This window comes from Episyrphus balteatus, chromosome 1 (assembly GCF_945859705.1).
Source record: "Episyrphus balteatus chromosome 1, idEpiBalt1.1, whole genome shotgun sequence".
Taxonomy (NCBI): domain Eukaryota; kingdom Metazoa; phylum Arthropoda; class Insecta; order Diptera; family Syrphidae; genus Episyrphus; species Episyrphus balteatus.
In genome coordinates this window covers 134832414-134849737 of record NC_079134.1, presented here as the reverse complement: position 1 = coordinate 134849737, position 17324 = coordinate 134832414, and the positions used below count along the sequence as shown (strand labels likewise).

Genomic DNA, 17324 nt, shown 5'->3' with positions numbered 1-17324 from the left:
ATGTTAATAATTTTTTCGATATTCATCACCCAAAAATAGATTATGTCAAAAAACAAATTGCATGTCCGAAATTTTTGAATTTTTTAATCGATATCTCGAAAACGGTTCATGATACACAAAAAATGTGTATGCATGAATTGTAGAACTCGTTAAAAGCTACAAAAAAGCTCCTTGTAAAATTTTCGCATCTCGTCAGATAGCCGAGTTATTGTCAAAAAACCAATTTTATCCTTTTTTTCAAAATGGCGGAAAAAGCTCATAGGAAATCTTGGTCGAAAACTTCAAGTTAAGCTTTTTTAAGCATCCTCTACAACATATCCAAAATTTAGCTTTCTCGGTCATTTTGCATTTCCAAATGTATATAATGACTGGCCTAATTTCCAAAGGAACGAAGCTTCTATAAACAAATTTTTCTCGCCTTGAAACATTTCTGAATCAAAATGCTTGACAGACTGGAAAAATGTGAATAAAACTGTGTCTATAAGAAAATTATCGAGATAATTTCTCGATTGAACTGCCAAAATTACTCACAAGCAAAAAGGATGCGAGAAAGAAAGATATTTGAAAAATATTTGATAATCTTGCATTAAGGTTTGGCCACACCGGAGGGTACGAGGTAGCGGTACGGGTAGCGGCAACGATATTTGTATTAAAAAAATTCCACACCCGAACGTTGATGTGTCAGTTTGGAATTTTTTCCATACAAATACCCGTACCGTTACCTGTACCTCTACCGCGTACCCTCCGGTGTGGCCAAGCCTTTAAATGTGAGATGTGTTAAAAGTAAAAGTGTTCACGGTAATTTATTTTTGTATCACTTAAATTTTTAAAATAAAAAAAAAGAATATTAAAGAAAAAAAAAGAAAAAATTACATGCCCTAACTGTGACTTGAACTTGGTCGGTCAGCGAGTACCTTGGTACTCGCTGACCGACTGCTCTACCTTCGGACTACCGAGCCTTGAGATATTTTTTGTAAAACTATGTCTAGGTATATGGCCTTTGATGGCCAAAGGTACAAATATTTTCCCTTTTTTTGACAGTTTCCAATAATTCCAATGGAATACAAAATTTACAGGGTTGCTTCTCACATCTCACATCGAGATACAGACACAGGTTATTTTTCCAAATAGAGAAACGTATGGAATTTTTGTTTTAAAATTTTTCGATGCGAGAAGTTCTCGACTAAGTTACAGAACGTAGGCACAGGACAGTAAAATGTGAGTGAAGAATTAGTTGAATCTCTCCAAATAATCTAGTACAGGTCAGAGTTTCCTTTGTCAAGTGTAGATTTCGCTGTGCCATTTTTGTATGAGAATTTTAATTTTTCTTCATGCTGCTGAAGCCTAGTAAGCACGAAACTTTTCATTCCAAACTTCGTTGACGAAATCTTGAACGAAAAATTTCGTTTTGCTTTTCGTTTTTCAGTACGCAGCTCTAAAGAAGAGTTTTCACTCACTTGTCACTTACTTTTTATTGTCCTGTGCATTTTTCTTGACTCCCACAGCAGTGTTGACAGTTTTTTTTTTCACTTTTTATTCATTTATTTTTTGCCTTAAAAATTTTTTTCTGTTGATTTTTCTTGATTTTAAATTAATTTTGAATTTTTTTATTTTGACTTTGACAGAATAGGTACTCGATGATATTTTTTCGTTAGCATTTTCGTTGTCGATTTTGGAGACTTGAAAATTTTTCGTTTCGCATGTCGCATCAGAAGCGTACTAGGCTTAAGAAATTAAGTAAAGAAAAAGAGAGGTACCCAAGTTTTGAGCGCTCATACAAACGATATGATATGTGTTAGAGTTGTGTTCTGATGCTATGAGATTTTGAAGGCAGGGAATTTATAAGAAATTAGCTGCGTTCCTTTGGAAATATTTATCTACTTTTTAGTACTTAAAGCTGCTTTGAACTACTTTTTCAGTATAGCAAAGTAGTTTTAAGTAATAAAAAGTAGATAAATATTTCCAAAGGAACGCAGCTATTATAAAGAAGGGAGTTGCCCCTGTCAAAAACCCCCAAAGGGTGAAAGGGCAACACAGGGTGACAAATCGAATGAGACATAAAGCGCTGGGGTAACAATGCGACATACAGGCAGGGCTTCTCTTTTCCTCTACTGGCTTTAAAGCCAGAAACAAGAAGTGACAAAATTGTGAATATTTCAGTAAAGTTTTGAAAAAATTTGATACCTTAATTGCTGAACTCACACATGTGACTACGTGGAAATGTTTGAGGGGATTGAATAATCTGGATTTGAATGAGATTTGAATAAGGTATAAGGGCTGTCCCAGTGTTAAAGTATGAGCAAAAAAAATCCACAATTGAACGTCGTTGTTCCGGTTGGGAATTATTTTCATACAAAAACGGTTTAAGACTAAACAACGAAACTAGTAATAAATTGATGGGATATCTTCGGATACCCCTAATATGCAAAACTATACATACTCCAAAAAATTATTTTGAATATTCATTGAAATGTTAATATTGGCTTACATAAGTATCTTAAAATAATATTTCATGTATATTTTTTGTAGAAGAAAGAAAAAAACATAAATAACAAAAGCATAACAATACCCAAACAAAGGCAATCTAATTTAGTTGAAAAACTATGCCAAGTTATTTATGTTCTTATTATTTTTGCACGTGAACTTAAACACCTTTACCATACCAAAGAAACATACACCCAACACGGTACTTTTATTCAACACCCCTTTATCATATTTTCATATCGAATATTATTATTCTATGTTCTCTTAATAAAAAAGAATAAATCCTTCCTTTAATTGTACATTGAGTCAAGGAATTTTGAAGAAAGCTGAAGCATAAAAGAAAAGAAATTCAGAAATAGAACACACAAATGGTGCCAATGTTAAAAGCTTTAAATGCAAAAAATTAAAATTTTCTTTTTTTTTTCTTCAAAAAAAAAACTTTTAAGCCATGAAAGTTCCAACTTACATAGAATAAACTGCAATGTAATGTTGAATTTTTTTGAAAGCGAAATCAATCGACAAACTGTTTCTTTTTTTTGCAAACGGAAAACCCCCAAATAAACACCACGCACCCCCAAAAGTAAACCAAACTAATGTTGAGTTTACATAAGGAGAAAGTAAAAAAAAAAATGGGAAAATAGAAAATCATCCAATTCAATGGAACCATAATAAAGTTTTCGGAGTTAAGAAGAAGAACTACATGTGTCTCACATACAAATTCAATTTACACTATTGGGAAATTGAAAAATAAATACTGTGATAGTCGTTAATATATTGCAGCAACAAGTGTGTTTGAAAAAATCACGTTGGGCGCCAGTTAAAATAACTATTCATGGTGATGTTTATGTATCACGTGTGAAACAGCATTTTAAAGCTCATATCACACGAGATGACAGCTCTTCCCTTATGGTTTGACATGGAATCTTTTTTTTTATAAGATAAGATATGCTTGTGATAAGAAAACACGTTGGGCGCCAGTTAAGACTTTTATATATTATCTCAGATTATTCATGATTTTTATGAACAAACATGATTTTTATTTCCAAATGATTTTTAAATTCCAATTAAACCAGAAGTTAACTAAAAACTTTTATAATAGTATTTCCTGATGTTTTTATCTATGCTACCCTACATTATTGTGAATTGGGGAGGCATAAAAAGGATATACCTATGTATGTTTCTAGCTTAGTTATTCATAGAGCACACTGTTGTCTCGTGTCGTCGTCGCCAGGTAAATAGTTAAAACCGTGCAAATCGCGAGGGAGGGCATTGAACGTTCCAAACATTGTTGTTAAGATACTTTTCGTTGCCTACTCCTTGCGTTTGGAGAGCGCCGCGTCTCATGCTATAACCAAACACACAAAACTAGAATGCTTTCGATTTCGCGAGTTACTTTGTTTCTTTCAAACCAAACACAATCGTCGGTTGTTTTGTGTACTCTCCATGCCGAGAGTGTTTTAACATTCGCATACGGTGTTGAGTTTATTGTGTGAAAATTCTTTTCAATCGAAGGACGTGCTTTTTTCTTTAAATCCATTCTTTCATAAGTCACGTCCTATCGCCGGGATTTGTGTATAGCTCATACTTCGATAGTATTATTATTATTATTATCAATTGCAATTATTTTTACTTTGTGTTTTTGTGATTTTTGTTGTTGTTGTGTGGGAAGGGGTTATAAATCTGGGACACCACCTGAAATTATTGGCGAAAACAAGAAGTAGATTTATATCAGTTTATTCTCGTGCAAAGTCAGCCCAAAAGTTAATACCCACCCACGAAAAATTGTTATTCCATTATTTGTTCTGTACTCGTTACGATTCTACAAACCTCTGCCGTCGCTGTTACCGCCATCGTCTAAAATCTATGCGTGGATGAGGCTCGTTTCAGATGACATAAAGTCTAATCGAACGTTTTTGAATATTTTGAATTTTTGCGAAGGGACACGAGGTTGCAATTAGTAATTTTTTTTTTTGCCAAACGATATTGGTTCTTCGATTACTTGGAGTATTTTGAGTCCTTTATTAGATTCGGTTGAAGAATGTCCTCTTCGGCAATGTATGCTGGCAATCGAAGCCAACAGACTTGGTCGAATCCACATCAGTTACGGAAGCAAAGATCCTTCGTTGAGAGTACACACAATAATAGTGAAAGTAATCGTAGTAGTGCACGTGGAAGGAGTGCTAATCGAAGTGGTTCGGTTATATTGGCCAGATTGCCATCGGAGAGAAATAAGTTTTTGTATTTGCAAAAACAACGTTCGGTAGTTGATCAAGTGTGTGCGGGTATTCGTGGCCGAAGTGAACAAAGATCTAAAAAATATACCTATTCCGGGACCGGAGATAAAGGAAGTTGGAGTAGTCTCGTTGCGGGAAAAGATGCAGGTGTCCACGGAGCACCTAAATTAGCCTGGACCAATAATACGTTCGATTGTGATAGATTAATTGAGTCGGGGACATTTTTAAGTAACAACTTTAAAAAAGAGTAAGTGCAAATGAATCGGATCTATGTATTTGAGTAGATGGAATAGAATTAAGTTTAATTTAGTAAATTGGAACTGTTGTGTTTATTGCTTTTCAACTTCATGTGTTTTTGCAAAAAACAAACCTCTTATGCTAGATCAAGTTTCGAGTATTTTGTGCAAAACATAGCTGAGTAAAAAGATTGACCCTCAAATTTAAAGAAAATGTGATTACTGAAATTTGTATTATAGCCACCAACACGGTACAAATAAAGTGATTTTTAAAAAAGAAACGCTACGCCTGGACAAAATATTTTTTTTTTCTATTTTCCGTTATAGCGCAATTTCCTCCAAAACAGTAAGAAATGCCCTAAAAACTGTCGTCTGAAACTTGGACTCCTCTACCGCCCTGAAACTGAACCGTTTTTCAGTTGTAATTTTTACAAAATCATGAATTGGTCACATTAATAATAATAAATCTGTTTTTAATACCTTCAAAACTGCGGATGATTTTTTGTCCGCTTTGGGGCTTATAACTTTTTACACGTTTATAATATTTTTTAAATTTAACTTCATACCAAACGCTTGGTAGTCTTTTTAATCCGTATAATTTTTTTATATATATTATGGCCTTAGCAGAAATTACAACTAATACGTTCACTGTGGCGTATACTTGTTTTTTTTTTTATATTATTTTGATTACAAAATTTCGGCAACTAGATGTCTTAGGAAATTGTGGTTTTCACATGTTAATAGAGTTTAGCGAGACCTTTTTTTTTGATATCTCGTTTGATGGATTCGGAAGAAATTTAAAAAAATGCATTATTTTTCGACAAGGAAGTCCAGGAAGTTTTTCCGAAAATCTTGAAAAAATGGATTTGCAATTTTTTAACAGAAATGAAAAGTTCAAATGAAGTGTTCACTACAAATTCATAACTGTCAACCAAAAATTGTTTGGAGCTTTGGGTTCGGAGATATCTGCTTACGATTATTCTGTGTAGACATTCGGTAAAAAATGGATACAAATATATGTATGTATTTTGATTACAAAATTTCGTCAACTAGACGTCTTAAGAAATTGTGGTTTTCACATGTTAATAGAGTTTAGAGAGACCTTTCTTTTGATGACTCATTTGATGAATTTGGAAGAAATTTTTAAAAATGCATTATTTTTCGACAAGGGAATAGTCCTGGAAGTTTTTCCGAAAATCTTAAAAAAATGGATTTGCAATTTTCTACAAGAAATGAAAAGGGTTATTCACTATAAAGTCATAACTGTCAACCAAAAATTGTTTGAAGCTTTGGGTCCGGAGATATCTGCTTCCGAACATTCTGTGTAGTCATTCGGTTAAAAATGGACTAAAATGTATTTTGATTACAAAATTGACTATTTTACCAATAAACTTTGAGCTAAAGAAATTTAGGAATATGAATACATATATCCAGTTTGTTTGTTCGTTTACTTTTAATTTGATTGACCAAATAATATAAATTTCAATTTTATAATAGTTTCTTTTATCTTCTGTAAAATCAAATCTTTTCTTGAATCCCAAGTGAATCTTTTTTTTAGATACTATTCTTGTTCGAAATAATAAGATAAGTTCACAATATCATCGCAAACAAAAAATATCTTTATCCTTAAGATGCGTCATCAAATGTAGAGGTATATCCCAATGTCGCATGCCAAACAAATAAAATGTTGTTTACAAAACAACCCGATTATCAATCTTCCGATTTTACTTAAAATTTTTACCCAGGTATCATTTTGATCTCTGCAATAAATATAAAACACACAAAAAAACACATGTTTCAATTTATGTGTTATTTTATGGTCTGTTATTGTCAAAAATGGGATAAGGTAGCTCAAAATCATTGAATATCCTATTCAGATCCTTAAAAAAAATCAATTTGGATGTTGGTATAAATTTACAGGGAAATTTCCAAAAATTATTAGAATCGCAATACCATTCAACGAGTGCAGTCAAAATCTCTAAACACTTCACAATAGTCTTAAAAAAAGTAAAAATGTCTAGTGAAATAATTTTTGAATACCGACATAAAAAATTTGACCAACGCAAACGAAGTCGGGAAGATGATTTCTTTTCATCGGAAAATGGAACAAATTCATCCATATTAGATCTTAGTGATTCATCCAAAGCTTCAATTTCATCAACATCAATCATATCAAAACCAATCAAACAAAGGAGAGTGGTTAACATTATCAAACAAGTGGCTCAAACCCAATCCCCCCATTCGTTCGAACAAGCTGACAGTGAGCTTCGACAAAGGCTTCAATTGATAAATCTTCATCAGTACATTCCACCAAATCCAACTGTTCCGATAGTGAATGGAATTATTCCCACAACAAAAAGTTGTGAAGACAGAATTTTAATCAAAACAGAAATTATTGAACCCAACGATTCGGTTAATTATTATGAATCTTCACTTCCAAAACAAAAAAGAAGAAGAACTCAATCTGAACAAGCAATAAAAATTGAAAGTCAATCAAAATCTTCAGACATCAAGATCAAGCAAGAACTCATCGAACTCAATACACATCTACCGGCAATTCCAAGAGAGGCTTACGAGGATATTTGTAAGTTTAGAAGCAATATGGTTCGAAAATTTCCCAAAAAAGAACGCAGTATCAAGGAACAAGAACGTCGCAATAAAAATACTTATGCATGCCGGAAAAGCCGTCGAGTTAAGAAAATTGAGCAAGTTGCAGTGGAAGAAGAATACAAGAATTATAAAAATGCAAATCTACGAATGGCAGAGTATGCAATAAGAGCGGCAGCTTATTTTAAAGAATTGATGAAAATGACCGCTGAAGCAGCAGATGTGGAAGTTATTGTAGTAGATTAAGATTTATATTTATAAATTTATTTATTTTGTATATAGTTTTTAAGTTTTAAATTAAAGTTACATAAATTTAAATCTAAGATATTTTTAAGGAAATTTAAATCATAAGTTTGAACTTGAAGCTATAAATGCCTTTGACAGTAGTTCTAAAAATAACATTTGAATATCTTTCCATTTGGATTTAAAATCTGATAACTAATTTTTGTTAAACACTTGAAAGTTTATTCATATAAAATTTATGATTCCAATTGATGATAATGGTGCACATTGACCTGAATTTTTTTTCTCTGTATTTAAATATAGACATTTTGAGTCAAACCTCGAAAATTTCAAGTTTTTAGTTTAGAACGTTTTTTTCTTATTGAACGCAGGGATCGTTGGTGCAATCCTTCTTTCATTTTCTTGCATACAAGGGAGAAAAAGTTATCCAAAATGCGCACTTTATTACAGTATATTTTTAATTTGTGGCATTAGTCGCACCGGCATGGAACGACAATTTGTGACTGCCAAAAGACAAATATATTTGACATTTTCAAATGCAAGTGAACACTAAATATGATGATGCCACCACCTTAAAACAATAGAATTTCCGCTGAAAATAAATTAATTTAAATTCTGTTAATTTTAAGGTAAACTTCATTTTAATTTTAAAAATTATATTCAGATTTTCCGCTTTAAATAAGTGGATTTCATTTAAATTTGCGCATTCAAGAAATTAATAGGATTTGTCCGCTTTATTTAAGACGGAAGTCATCTTGGAAAAAAATCCATGCAGAAATCCGCCTAATTTAATGTGGAATCTGTTTGTTTTTAGGTGGTGTTTGTTCTCCGTTCAATAGTTTATGAATAGAATATAAAAAAAGATTCCTCAAATTTTGTTATCGATTTGACATGTTTTTATTCTTGAATTTTTTTTTTAAGGATTGATGGTTCCTAAACCATCTCACATTCTATGCGTATATCAGTGTTATAAGCTATGAAAACATAATTTTTGTTCTGGCTGAAAATAATTTCATTTGATAAATTTGGCTGTAGAATAGGAATACATTTCACTTAATTTTTGACATGTTCTTAATAGTTTGTGATATAGTGTGGTGCACGTTAAGAAGAGATGATTTCTTATAAAAGATTGCACAAAAAGTGTGTAAGGCAATGGCAATTTTTCCTTTAAAATATAGAATGCTTAACAATGTTTTTAACTTTTCTGAATCTTTTAAATTGGCTCGGAATTGGATATGTGGTAATAATTTCTATGAACCAATTTAGGTTAGGTTAGGTTATATGGGCTGACAGTTGATTTTGTTACCGTCACACTTAGATCAATGTAGATCCCTTGTGATACCCTGAAGTATTGTAACTTCATGAAAAAGTGTTAACCTATGAATGCTATGGTTGTTCGAGCCATTTGGAGGACTTGACAAAGTTCAGTAGGCTATTGCCTGAGAGTTCCGATAGTTCTTCTAATTCATTAAAGAAGTAGTTTCCTAAGAATTTTTTCCTAGTGCGACAGAGTGCTGGGCAGTGACAGAGCAAGTGAACAGTGTTTTCCTGTTCGTCCTCATTACCGCAGCCTCTGCATAGATCATCCGTACTAAGCCCCATTTTCTTTTTGTGGTATCCTAGTAGGTTATGTCCCGTTAAGACGCCTATTAGGGATCGTAAGGAAGGTTTACTAAGTAGTAAGATCTTATTTGATTTTTTCTCGTCGAAGTTCGGCCATAGTTTCCTGGTGTGACCGCAGGTTTCTAGGAGGTTCCATCTTTCATTGGTTTTTTGAGAAATCTTGTTGACGATATTTCGCTTTATTTCACATTGTGGGATTCTGATGTTATGGTCTATGAGAGAGGGATCAAGAACTGAGCCCTCCCTTGCAAGCTCATCCGCTTTTTCGTTGCCGAACACATCACTGTGGCCGGGAACTCAGCAGAGTCTTACATTATGCTGCATACCAAGAACCCTAAGCTCTTCGCGACAGCAAGAAACAAGCTTTGACTTGATTAAGTTGGCAGAAATCGCTTTTATTGCCGCTTGGGTATCAATGAAAAAGGTGATGTCAGCAGGTGATATCGCCATCATGGATATTTGTTTAGCAGCATTTTTCACTGCCAATATCTCGGCTTGGAAGACACTGCTGTGATCGGGGAGCCTGAAAGAACTGGCAAGGTTGAGGTTTTCTGAGTAAAAACCTGCACCAACCCCAGTGTTCATTTTCGAACCATCAGTAAAGACGGCGATAGTCGACTCATTTGAGAAAGGTACACTGTTTTCCCAATCATGTCTGTTAGGGAAACTGACATTAAAAGACTTATTGAAGTCTAAGTAAGGGGTCATGTAATCTGTACTTACGTTGTTGCCAACGTAGTTAGAAAGGATCGTAGTATGGCCGTTTTGACTAGTATTCCAAATGTTGGTTTGACTGAGTCGTAGGGCGCTGTTTGCTGCTAATTCTTGTACAAATAGATCTAAGGGAGTGAGATTAAGGATTGCTTCCAGACCTGCGGTTGGAGTGGACCTCATCACCCCCGTAGTGCTAATGCAGGCTGCTCTTTGTACTTTGGTTAGGGTCTTCAAGTTCGTGGATTTCTCCAGAGCTTGCCACCAGACTAAGCTGCCATAAGTCAGAATGGGTCTGACAATGGCGGCATACATCCACATGATTATTTTGGGATTTGGTCCCCAGTTTCTGCCAAGAATTCTATTACATGAGTAAAGTGCAAACGTGGCTTTCTTATATCTTTCTTGAATGTTTGGACCCCAGTTAAGTTTCTTATCCAAGATCACGCCGAGATATTTCGCTTTATCCGAAATCTTAAGTGGGGTGCCAATGGGTGAACCAATTTACTGGATCAAATCATTTCACCATGTATGGGATTATTTAACCGACAAACCAAAAGACCGTTTATGTAATTTATTTTGTATGGATACTTTAACAAAAAATTCCTCTTGAAATACAATATGTATATATAAGAGTATAGATAGTCTCAAAGTACATATCCTTTTGCGATTGTTAGGAGAAACACTGTCATTTTGAATTTAAATATTTTGCCATTATTAAAGCACGCGATTTGCTAATATTACCATTGGCACAAAAATGCCGACAAATACATACCTTCATATCTATAAGTCTAGCTAATCTTCTTCAGCAACTGAAAGTAAAAGTGAAGAAAACTAATTTTTTGCGTGATTGATAAATCCTTTATGTAGGTATAGGGTTTGTTGGGTGCTTTCTCTTTAGCCGACTCAATTCATTGGTTAACAAGCGAAATTCATATTTCAAATAGAATTTTGAAAACTGAATGAAAATGAAACTGAAACTGACACTAAGCACACGATTTCTGAATGACTGACTCTTTGGACTCCAACTCAAGTATTGCCATCATTATGGAGTGAAGTGAATTTTTCTACCAGACTTGGGACAGCAAATTTCTAATAGAAAAGTTATGTATGATGTTGATTTGATTCTAACAAATCAATATTTCATAATTGGGTTTGATTATAACTGCTATTCTGATAGTTTCTTATTATAGAATTGATTGATTGGTAGGAATGGGTAATATGGAGGCTGTAACAGTAGGTACTAGATACTTTTTACCAGTTTATGCTTTCTAAATAAACCTTTTTTTTGTTTAATTTATGTAAGTCTTTGAATTGAGATTGATTTGTCAGGCGATGTGACTTAAATCTTTATGGCTGAGTTGTTGAGTACTTTTACCACCTTCTTTCTCTCTTCGTTCGGCATATTTTTTTACTACCTCAATATAAGGTAGTTCTTATAAGTTAAACGTATATCTACCAGTTACTTTACAAATACTTGGTAAACTTACAAAAAGTTCGCGTGTTCTTGTTTGGACTGCATAGGAAAAGAAATCACCTGACATGCATTCTAATTCAGATTTAATCAATCAAATAATAACGAAAAATATATTGCTTAAAAGTAGGTTAAAGTAGGACAATTTATATTCTTGCCAGATTTTGTTTGCATAATCGAAGTCAAAAAAGGGCCATGAAGAAATGAGGAATATTTTAGCTGATAAATATCTTCAAATGAATCTACTACGTTTTCAAGTTATTTATAAAAAAAAAACAGTATCTACCTACTAGCACACTCTCTGTGATTTTTTATTTTAAAAATCACTATCTATCATTATATTTATCAATACGTTCACAAGAACGTTAATGCAATTCTTCCTCTGATTCCATCAAGTGAGACATCAAACAAAGTTTTTTTTAGATACATTAAAAAGTAAAAACCAAAAGTTTTTTGAGGTCAGGCTATTTCCAATCAAACATTTGGAAGCAAATATCTTCGAATAAAAGTTTATTTGAGGTCTGATTACTGAGTTATTTGCAATCAAATGTATTTTTTTTTCTTTTATACGGAAGCAGATAACTTCGGCAATGATGTCTTTACCAAAAAGGCACACGGGGCCCGTGCCCAGGGCCCCCATTCTCAGAAGGCCCCGAAGGAACGAAAATTTCTCTCACACATTTATTCTCAAAACATTTTTGTCGGGCCATCTACCAAAAAATTTTACTTTTTATTGATCTCATATCTGTTAACCAAAACTTGTTTCGGCTCTTTGATCCGAAAATATCTGCTTCCGAATGAAAAAAAAAAAAAATATTTCGATTGCAAATATTTCAACAACCCGAACTCCTACAAACTCTTGGTTTTCAGTAATGAATAGAGTCTAAAGAGTCCTTTCTTTTGACGTCTCATTCGATGGGTTTTTAGAAAATTTTTGAAAAATTCGAATTTTTAGACAAGGGGTACCCCTTGGATAATTTTCGAAAATCTTAAAAAAAAAAATTTGTAATTTGTTTAGCTGAATGCATAGGCCTATTCACTGTGATCTCATATCTGTTAACCAGAACTTGTTTCGGCTCTTTGATCCGAAAATATCTGCTTCCGAATGAAAAAAAAAAAAAATATTTCGATTGCAAATATTTCAACAACCCGAACTCCTACAAATTCTTGGTTTTCAGTAATGAATAGAGTCTAAAGAGTCCTTTCTTTTGACGTCTCATTCGATGGGTTTTTAGAAAATTTTTGAAAATTCCGAATTTTTAGACAAGGGGTACCCCTTGGATAATTTTCGAAAATCTTAAAAAAATTAATTTGTAATTTTTTAGCTGAATGCATAGGCCTGTTCACTGTGATCTCATATCTGTTAACCAAAACTTGTTCCGGCTCTTTGATCCGAAAATATCTGCTTCCGAATGAAAAAAAAAAAAATTTCATATTTTCAGTAATGAATAGAGTCTAAAGAGTCCTTTTTTTTGACGTCTCATTCGATGGGTTTTTAGAAAATTTTTGAAAAATCCGAATTCTTAGACAAGGGGTACCACTTGGATAATTTTCGAAAATCTTAAAAAAATTAATTTGTAATTTTTTAGCTGAATGCATAGGCCTGTTCACTGTGATCTCATATCTGTTAACCAAAACTTGTTCCGGCTCTTTGATCCGAAAATATCTGCTTCCGAATGAAAAAAAATATTTCGATTGCAAATATTTCAACAACCCGAACTCCTACAAACTCTTGGTTTTCAGTAATGAATAGAGTCTAAAGAGTCCTTTCTTTTGACGTCTCATTCGATGGATTTGGAGAAAATTTTTGAAAATTCCGAATTTTTAGACAAGGGGTACCCTTGGATAATTTTCGAAAATCTTAAAAAAATAAATTCTTGGTTTTCAGTAATGAATCTAAAGAGTCCTTTCTTTTGACGTCTCATTCGATGGGTTTTTAGAAAATTTTTGAAAAATCCGAATTTTTAGACAAGGGGTACCACTTGGATAATTTTCGAAAATCTTAAAAAAACTAATTTGTAATTTTTTTAGCTGAATGCATAGGCCTGTTCACTGTGATCTCATATCTGTTAACCAAAACTTGTTTCGGCTCTTTGATCCGAAAATATCTGCTTCCGAATGAAAAAAAAAAAAATATTTCGATTGCAAATATTTCAACAACCCGAACTCCTACAAACTTTTGGTTTTCAGTAATGAATAGAGTCTAAAGAGTCCTTTCTTTTGACGTCTCATTCGATGGATTTGGAGAAAATTCCGAATTTTAAGACAAGGGGTACCCCTTGGATAATTTTCGAAAATCTTAAAAAAATTAACAGATCTCATATCTGTTAACCAAAACTTGTTCCGGCTCTTTGATCTGAAAATATCTGCTTCCGAATGAAAAAAAAAAAAATATTTGGATTGCAAATATTTCAACAACCCGAACTACTACAAACTCTTGGTTTTCAGTAATGAATAGAGTCTAAAGAGTCCTTTCTTTTGACGTCTCGTTCGATGGATTTGGAGAAAATTTTTGAAAATTCCGAATTTTTAGACAAGGGGTACCCCTTGGATAATTTTCGAAAATCTTAAAAAACTAATTTGTAATTTTTTTAGCGAATGCATAGGCCTGTTCACTGTGATCTCATATCTGTTAACCAAAACTTGTTCCGGCTCTTTGATCCGAAAATATCTGCTTCCGAATGAAAAAAAAAAAAATATTTCGATTGCAAATATTTCAACAACCCGAACTCCTACAAACTCTTGGTTTTCAGTAATGAATAGAGTCTAAAGAGTCCTTTCTTTTGACGTCTCATTCGATGGGTTTTTAGAAAATTTTTGAAAAATCCGAATTTTTAGACAAGGGGTACCCTTGGATAATTTTCGAAAATCTTAAAAAAATAAATTCTTGGTTTTCAGTAATGAATCTAAAGAGTCCTTTCTTTTGACGTCTCATTCGATGGGTTTTTAGAAAATTTTTGAAAAATCCGAATTTTTAGACAAGGGGTACCACTTGGATAATTTTCGAAAATCTTAAAAAAAATAATTTGTAATTTTTTAGCTGAATGCATAGGCCTGTTCACTGTGATCTCATATCTGTTAACCAAAACTTGTTCCGGCTCTTTGATCCGAAAATATCTGCTTCCGAATGAAAAAAAAAAAAAAATCGATTGCAAATATTTCAACAACCCGAACTCCTACAAACTTTTGGTTTTCAGTAATGAATAGAGTCTAAAGAGTCCTTTCTTTTGACGTCTCATTCTATGGATTTGGAGAAAATTCCGAATTTTAAGACAAGGGGTACCCCTTGGATAATTTTCGAAAATCTTAAAAAAACTAATTTGTAATTTTTTTAACTGAATGCATAGGCCTGTTCACTGTGATCTCATATCTGTTAACCAAAACTTGTTCCGGCTCTTTGATCCGAAAATATCTGCTTCCGAATGAAAAAAAAAAAAAATATTTCGATTGCAAATATTTCAACAACCCGAACTCCTACAAACTCTTGGTTTTCAGTAATGAATAGAGTCTAAAGAGTCCTTTCTTTTGACGTCTCATTCGATGGGTTTTTAGAAAATTTTTGAAAAATCCGAATTTTTAGACAAGGGGTACCACTTGGATAATTTTCGAAAATCTTAAAAAAAATAATTTGTAATTTTTTAGCTGAATGCATAGGCCTGTTCACTGTGATCTCATATCTGTTAACCAAAACTTGTTCCGGCTCTTTGATCCGAAAATATCTGCTTCCGAATGAAAAAAAAAAAAAAATCGATTGCAAATATTTCAACAACCCGAACTCCTACAAACTCTTGGTTTTCAGTAATGAATAGAGTCTAAAGAGTCCTTTCTTTTGACGTCTCATTCGATGGATTTGGAGAAAATTTTTGAAAATTCCGAATTTTTAGACAAGGGGTACCCTTGGATAATTTTCGAAAATCTTAAAAAAATAAATTCTTGGTTTTCAGTAATGAATCTAAAGAGTCCTTTCTTTTGACGTCTCATTCGATGGGTTTTTAGAAAATTTTTGAAAAATCCGAATTTTTAGACAAGGGGTACCACTTGGATAATTTTCGAAAATCTTAAAAAAACTAATTTGTAATTTTTTTAGCTGAATGCATAGGCCTGTTCACTGTGATCTCATATCTGTTAACCAAAACTTGTTTCGGCTCTTTGATCCGAAAATATCTGCTTCCGAATGAAAAAAAAAAAAATATTTCGATTGCAAATATTTCAACAACCCGAACTCCTACAAACTTTTGGTTTTCAGTAATGAATAGAGTCTAAAGAGTCCTTTCTTTTGACGTCTCATTCGATGGATTTGGAGAAAATTCCGAATTTTAAGACAAGGGGTACCCCTTGGATAATTTTCGAAAATCTTAAAAAAATTAACAGATCTCATATCTGTTAACCAAAACTTGTTCCGGCTCTTTGATCTGAAAATATCTGCTTCCGAATGAAAAAAAAAAAAATATTTGGATTGCAAATATTTCAACAACCCGAACTACTACAAACTCTTGGTTTTCAGTAATGAATAGAGTCTAAAGAGTCCTTTCTTTTGACGTCTCGTTCGATGGATTTGGAGAAAATTTTTGAAAATTCCGAATTTTTAGACAAGGGGTACCCCTTGGATAATTTTCGAAAATCTTAAAAAACTAATTTGTAATTTTTTTAGCGAATGCATAGGCCTGTTCACTGTGATCTCATATCTGTTAACCAAAACTTGTTCCGGCTCTTTGATCCGAAAATATCTGCTTCCGAATGAAAAAAAAAAAAATATTTCGATTGCAAATATTTCAACAACCCGAACTCCTACAAACTCTTGGTTTTCAGTAATGAATAGAGTCTAAAGAGTCCTTTCTTTTGACGTCTCATTCGATGGGTTTTTAGAAAATTTTTGAAAAATCCGAATTTTTAGACAAGGGGTACCCTTGGATAATTTTCGAAAATCTTAAAAAAATAAATTCTTGGTTTTCAGTAATGAATCTAAAGAGTCCTTTCTTTTGACGTCTCATTCGATGGGTTTTTAGAAAATTTTTGAAAAATCCGAATTTTTAGACAAGGGGTACCACTTGGATAATTTTCGAAAATCTTAAAAAAAATAATTTGTAATTTTTTAGCTGAATGCATAGGCCTGTTCACTGTGATCTCATATCTGTTAACCAAAACTTGTTCCGGCTCTTTGATCCGAAAATATCTGCTTCCGAATGAAAAAAAAAAAAAAATCGATTGCAAATATTTCAACAACCCGAACTCCTACAAACTTTTGGTTTTCAGTAATGAATAGAGTCTAAAGAGTCCTTTCTTTTGACGTCTCATTCTATGGATTTGGAGAAAATTCCGAATTTTAAGACAAGGGGTACCCCTTGGATAATTTTCGAAAATCTTAAAAAAACTAATTTGTAATTTTTTTAACTGAATGCATAGGCCTGTTCACTGTGATCTCATATCTGTTAACCAAAACTTGTTCCGGCTCTTTGATCCGAAAATATCTGCTTCCGAATGAAAAAAAAAAAAAATATTTCGATTGCAAATATTTCAACAACCCGAACTCCTACAAACTCTTGGTTTTCAGTAATGAATAGAGTCTAAAGAGTCCTTTCTTTTGACGTCTCATTCGATGGGTTTTTAGAAAATTTTTGAAAAATCCGAATTTTTAGACAAGGGGTACCACTTGGATAATTTTCGAAAATCTTAAAAAAAATAATTTGTAATTTTTTAGCTGAATGCATAGGC

The 17324-nt window shown here is 33.0% G+C and overlaps 1 protein-coding gene and 1 long non-coding RNA gene across 3 annotated transcripts in view; one reads left to right on the top strand and one right to left on the bottom strand.

Annotated features, from left to right (window-relative positions):
* Nucleotides 1-3488: 3488 nt before the first annotated feature.
* On the bottom strand, nt 3489-5189 carry LOC129921464 (uncharacterized). Its single transcript, XR_008773528.1, has 3 exons — nt 5089-5189; nt 4257-4986; nt 3489-4176 (listed from the first exon to the last, which is right to left on the bottom strand). It is a non-coding gene; the product is annotated as an uncharacterized LOC129921464 (long non-coding RNA).
* The window catches only part of LOC129921457 (uncharacterized), a 40817-nt gene continuing 28015 nt past the window's right edge, over nt 4523-17324 (top strand). For both annotated transcript variants that reach the window (XM_056003292.1, XM_056003291.1), the window contains exon 1: nt 4523-4965. In XM_056003292.1, the coding sequence (XP_055859267.1) occupies nt 4523-4965 (443 nt within the window). The remainder of the gene's footprint in view (nt 4966-17324) is intronic.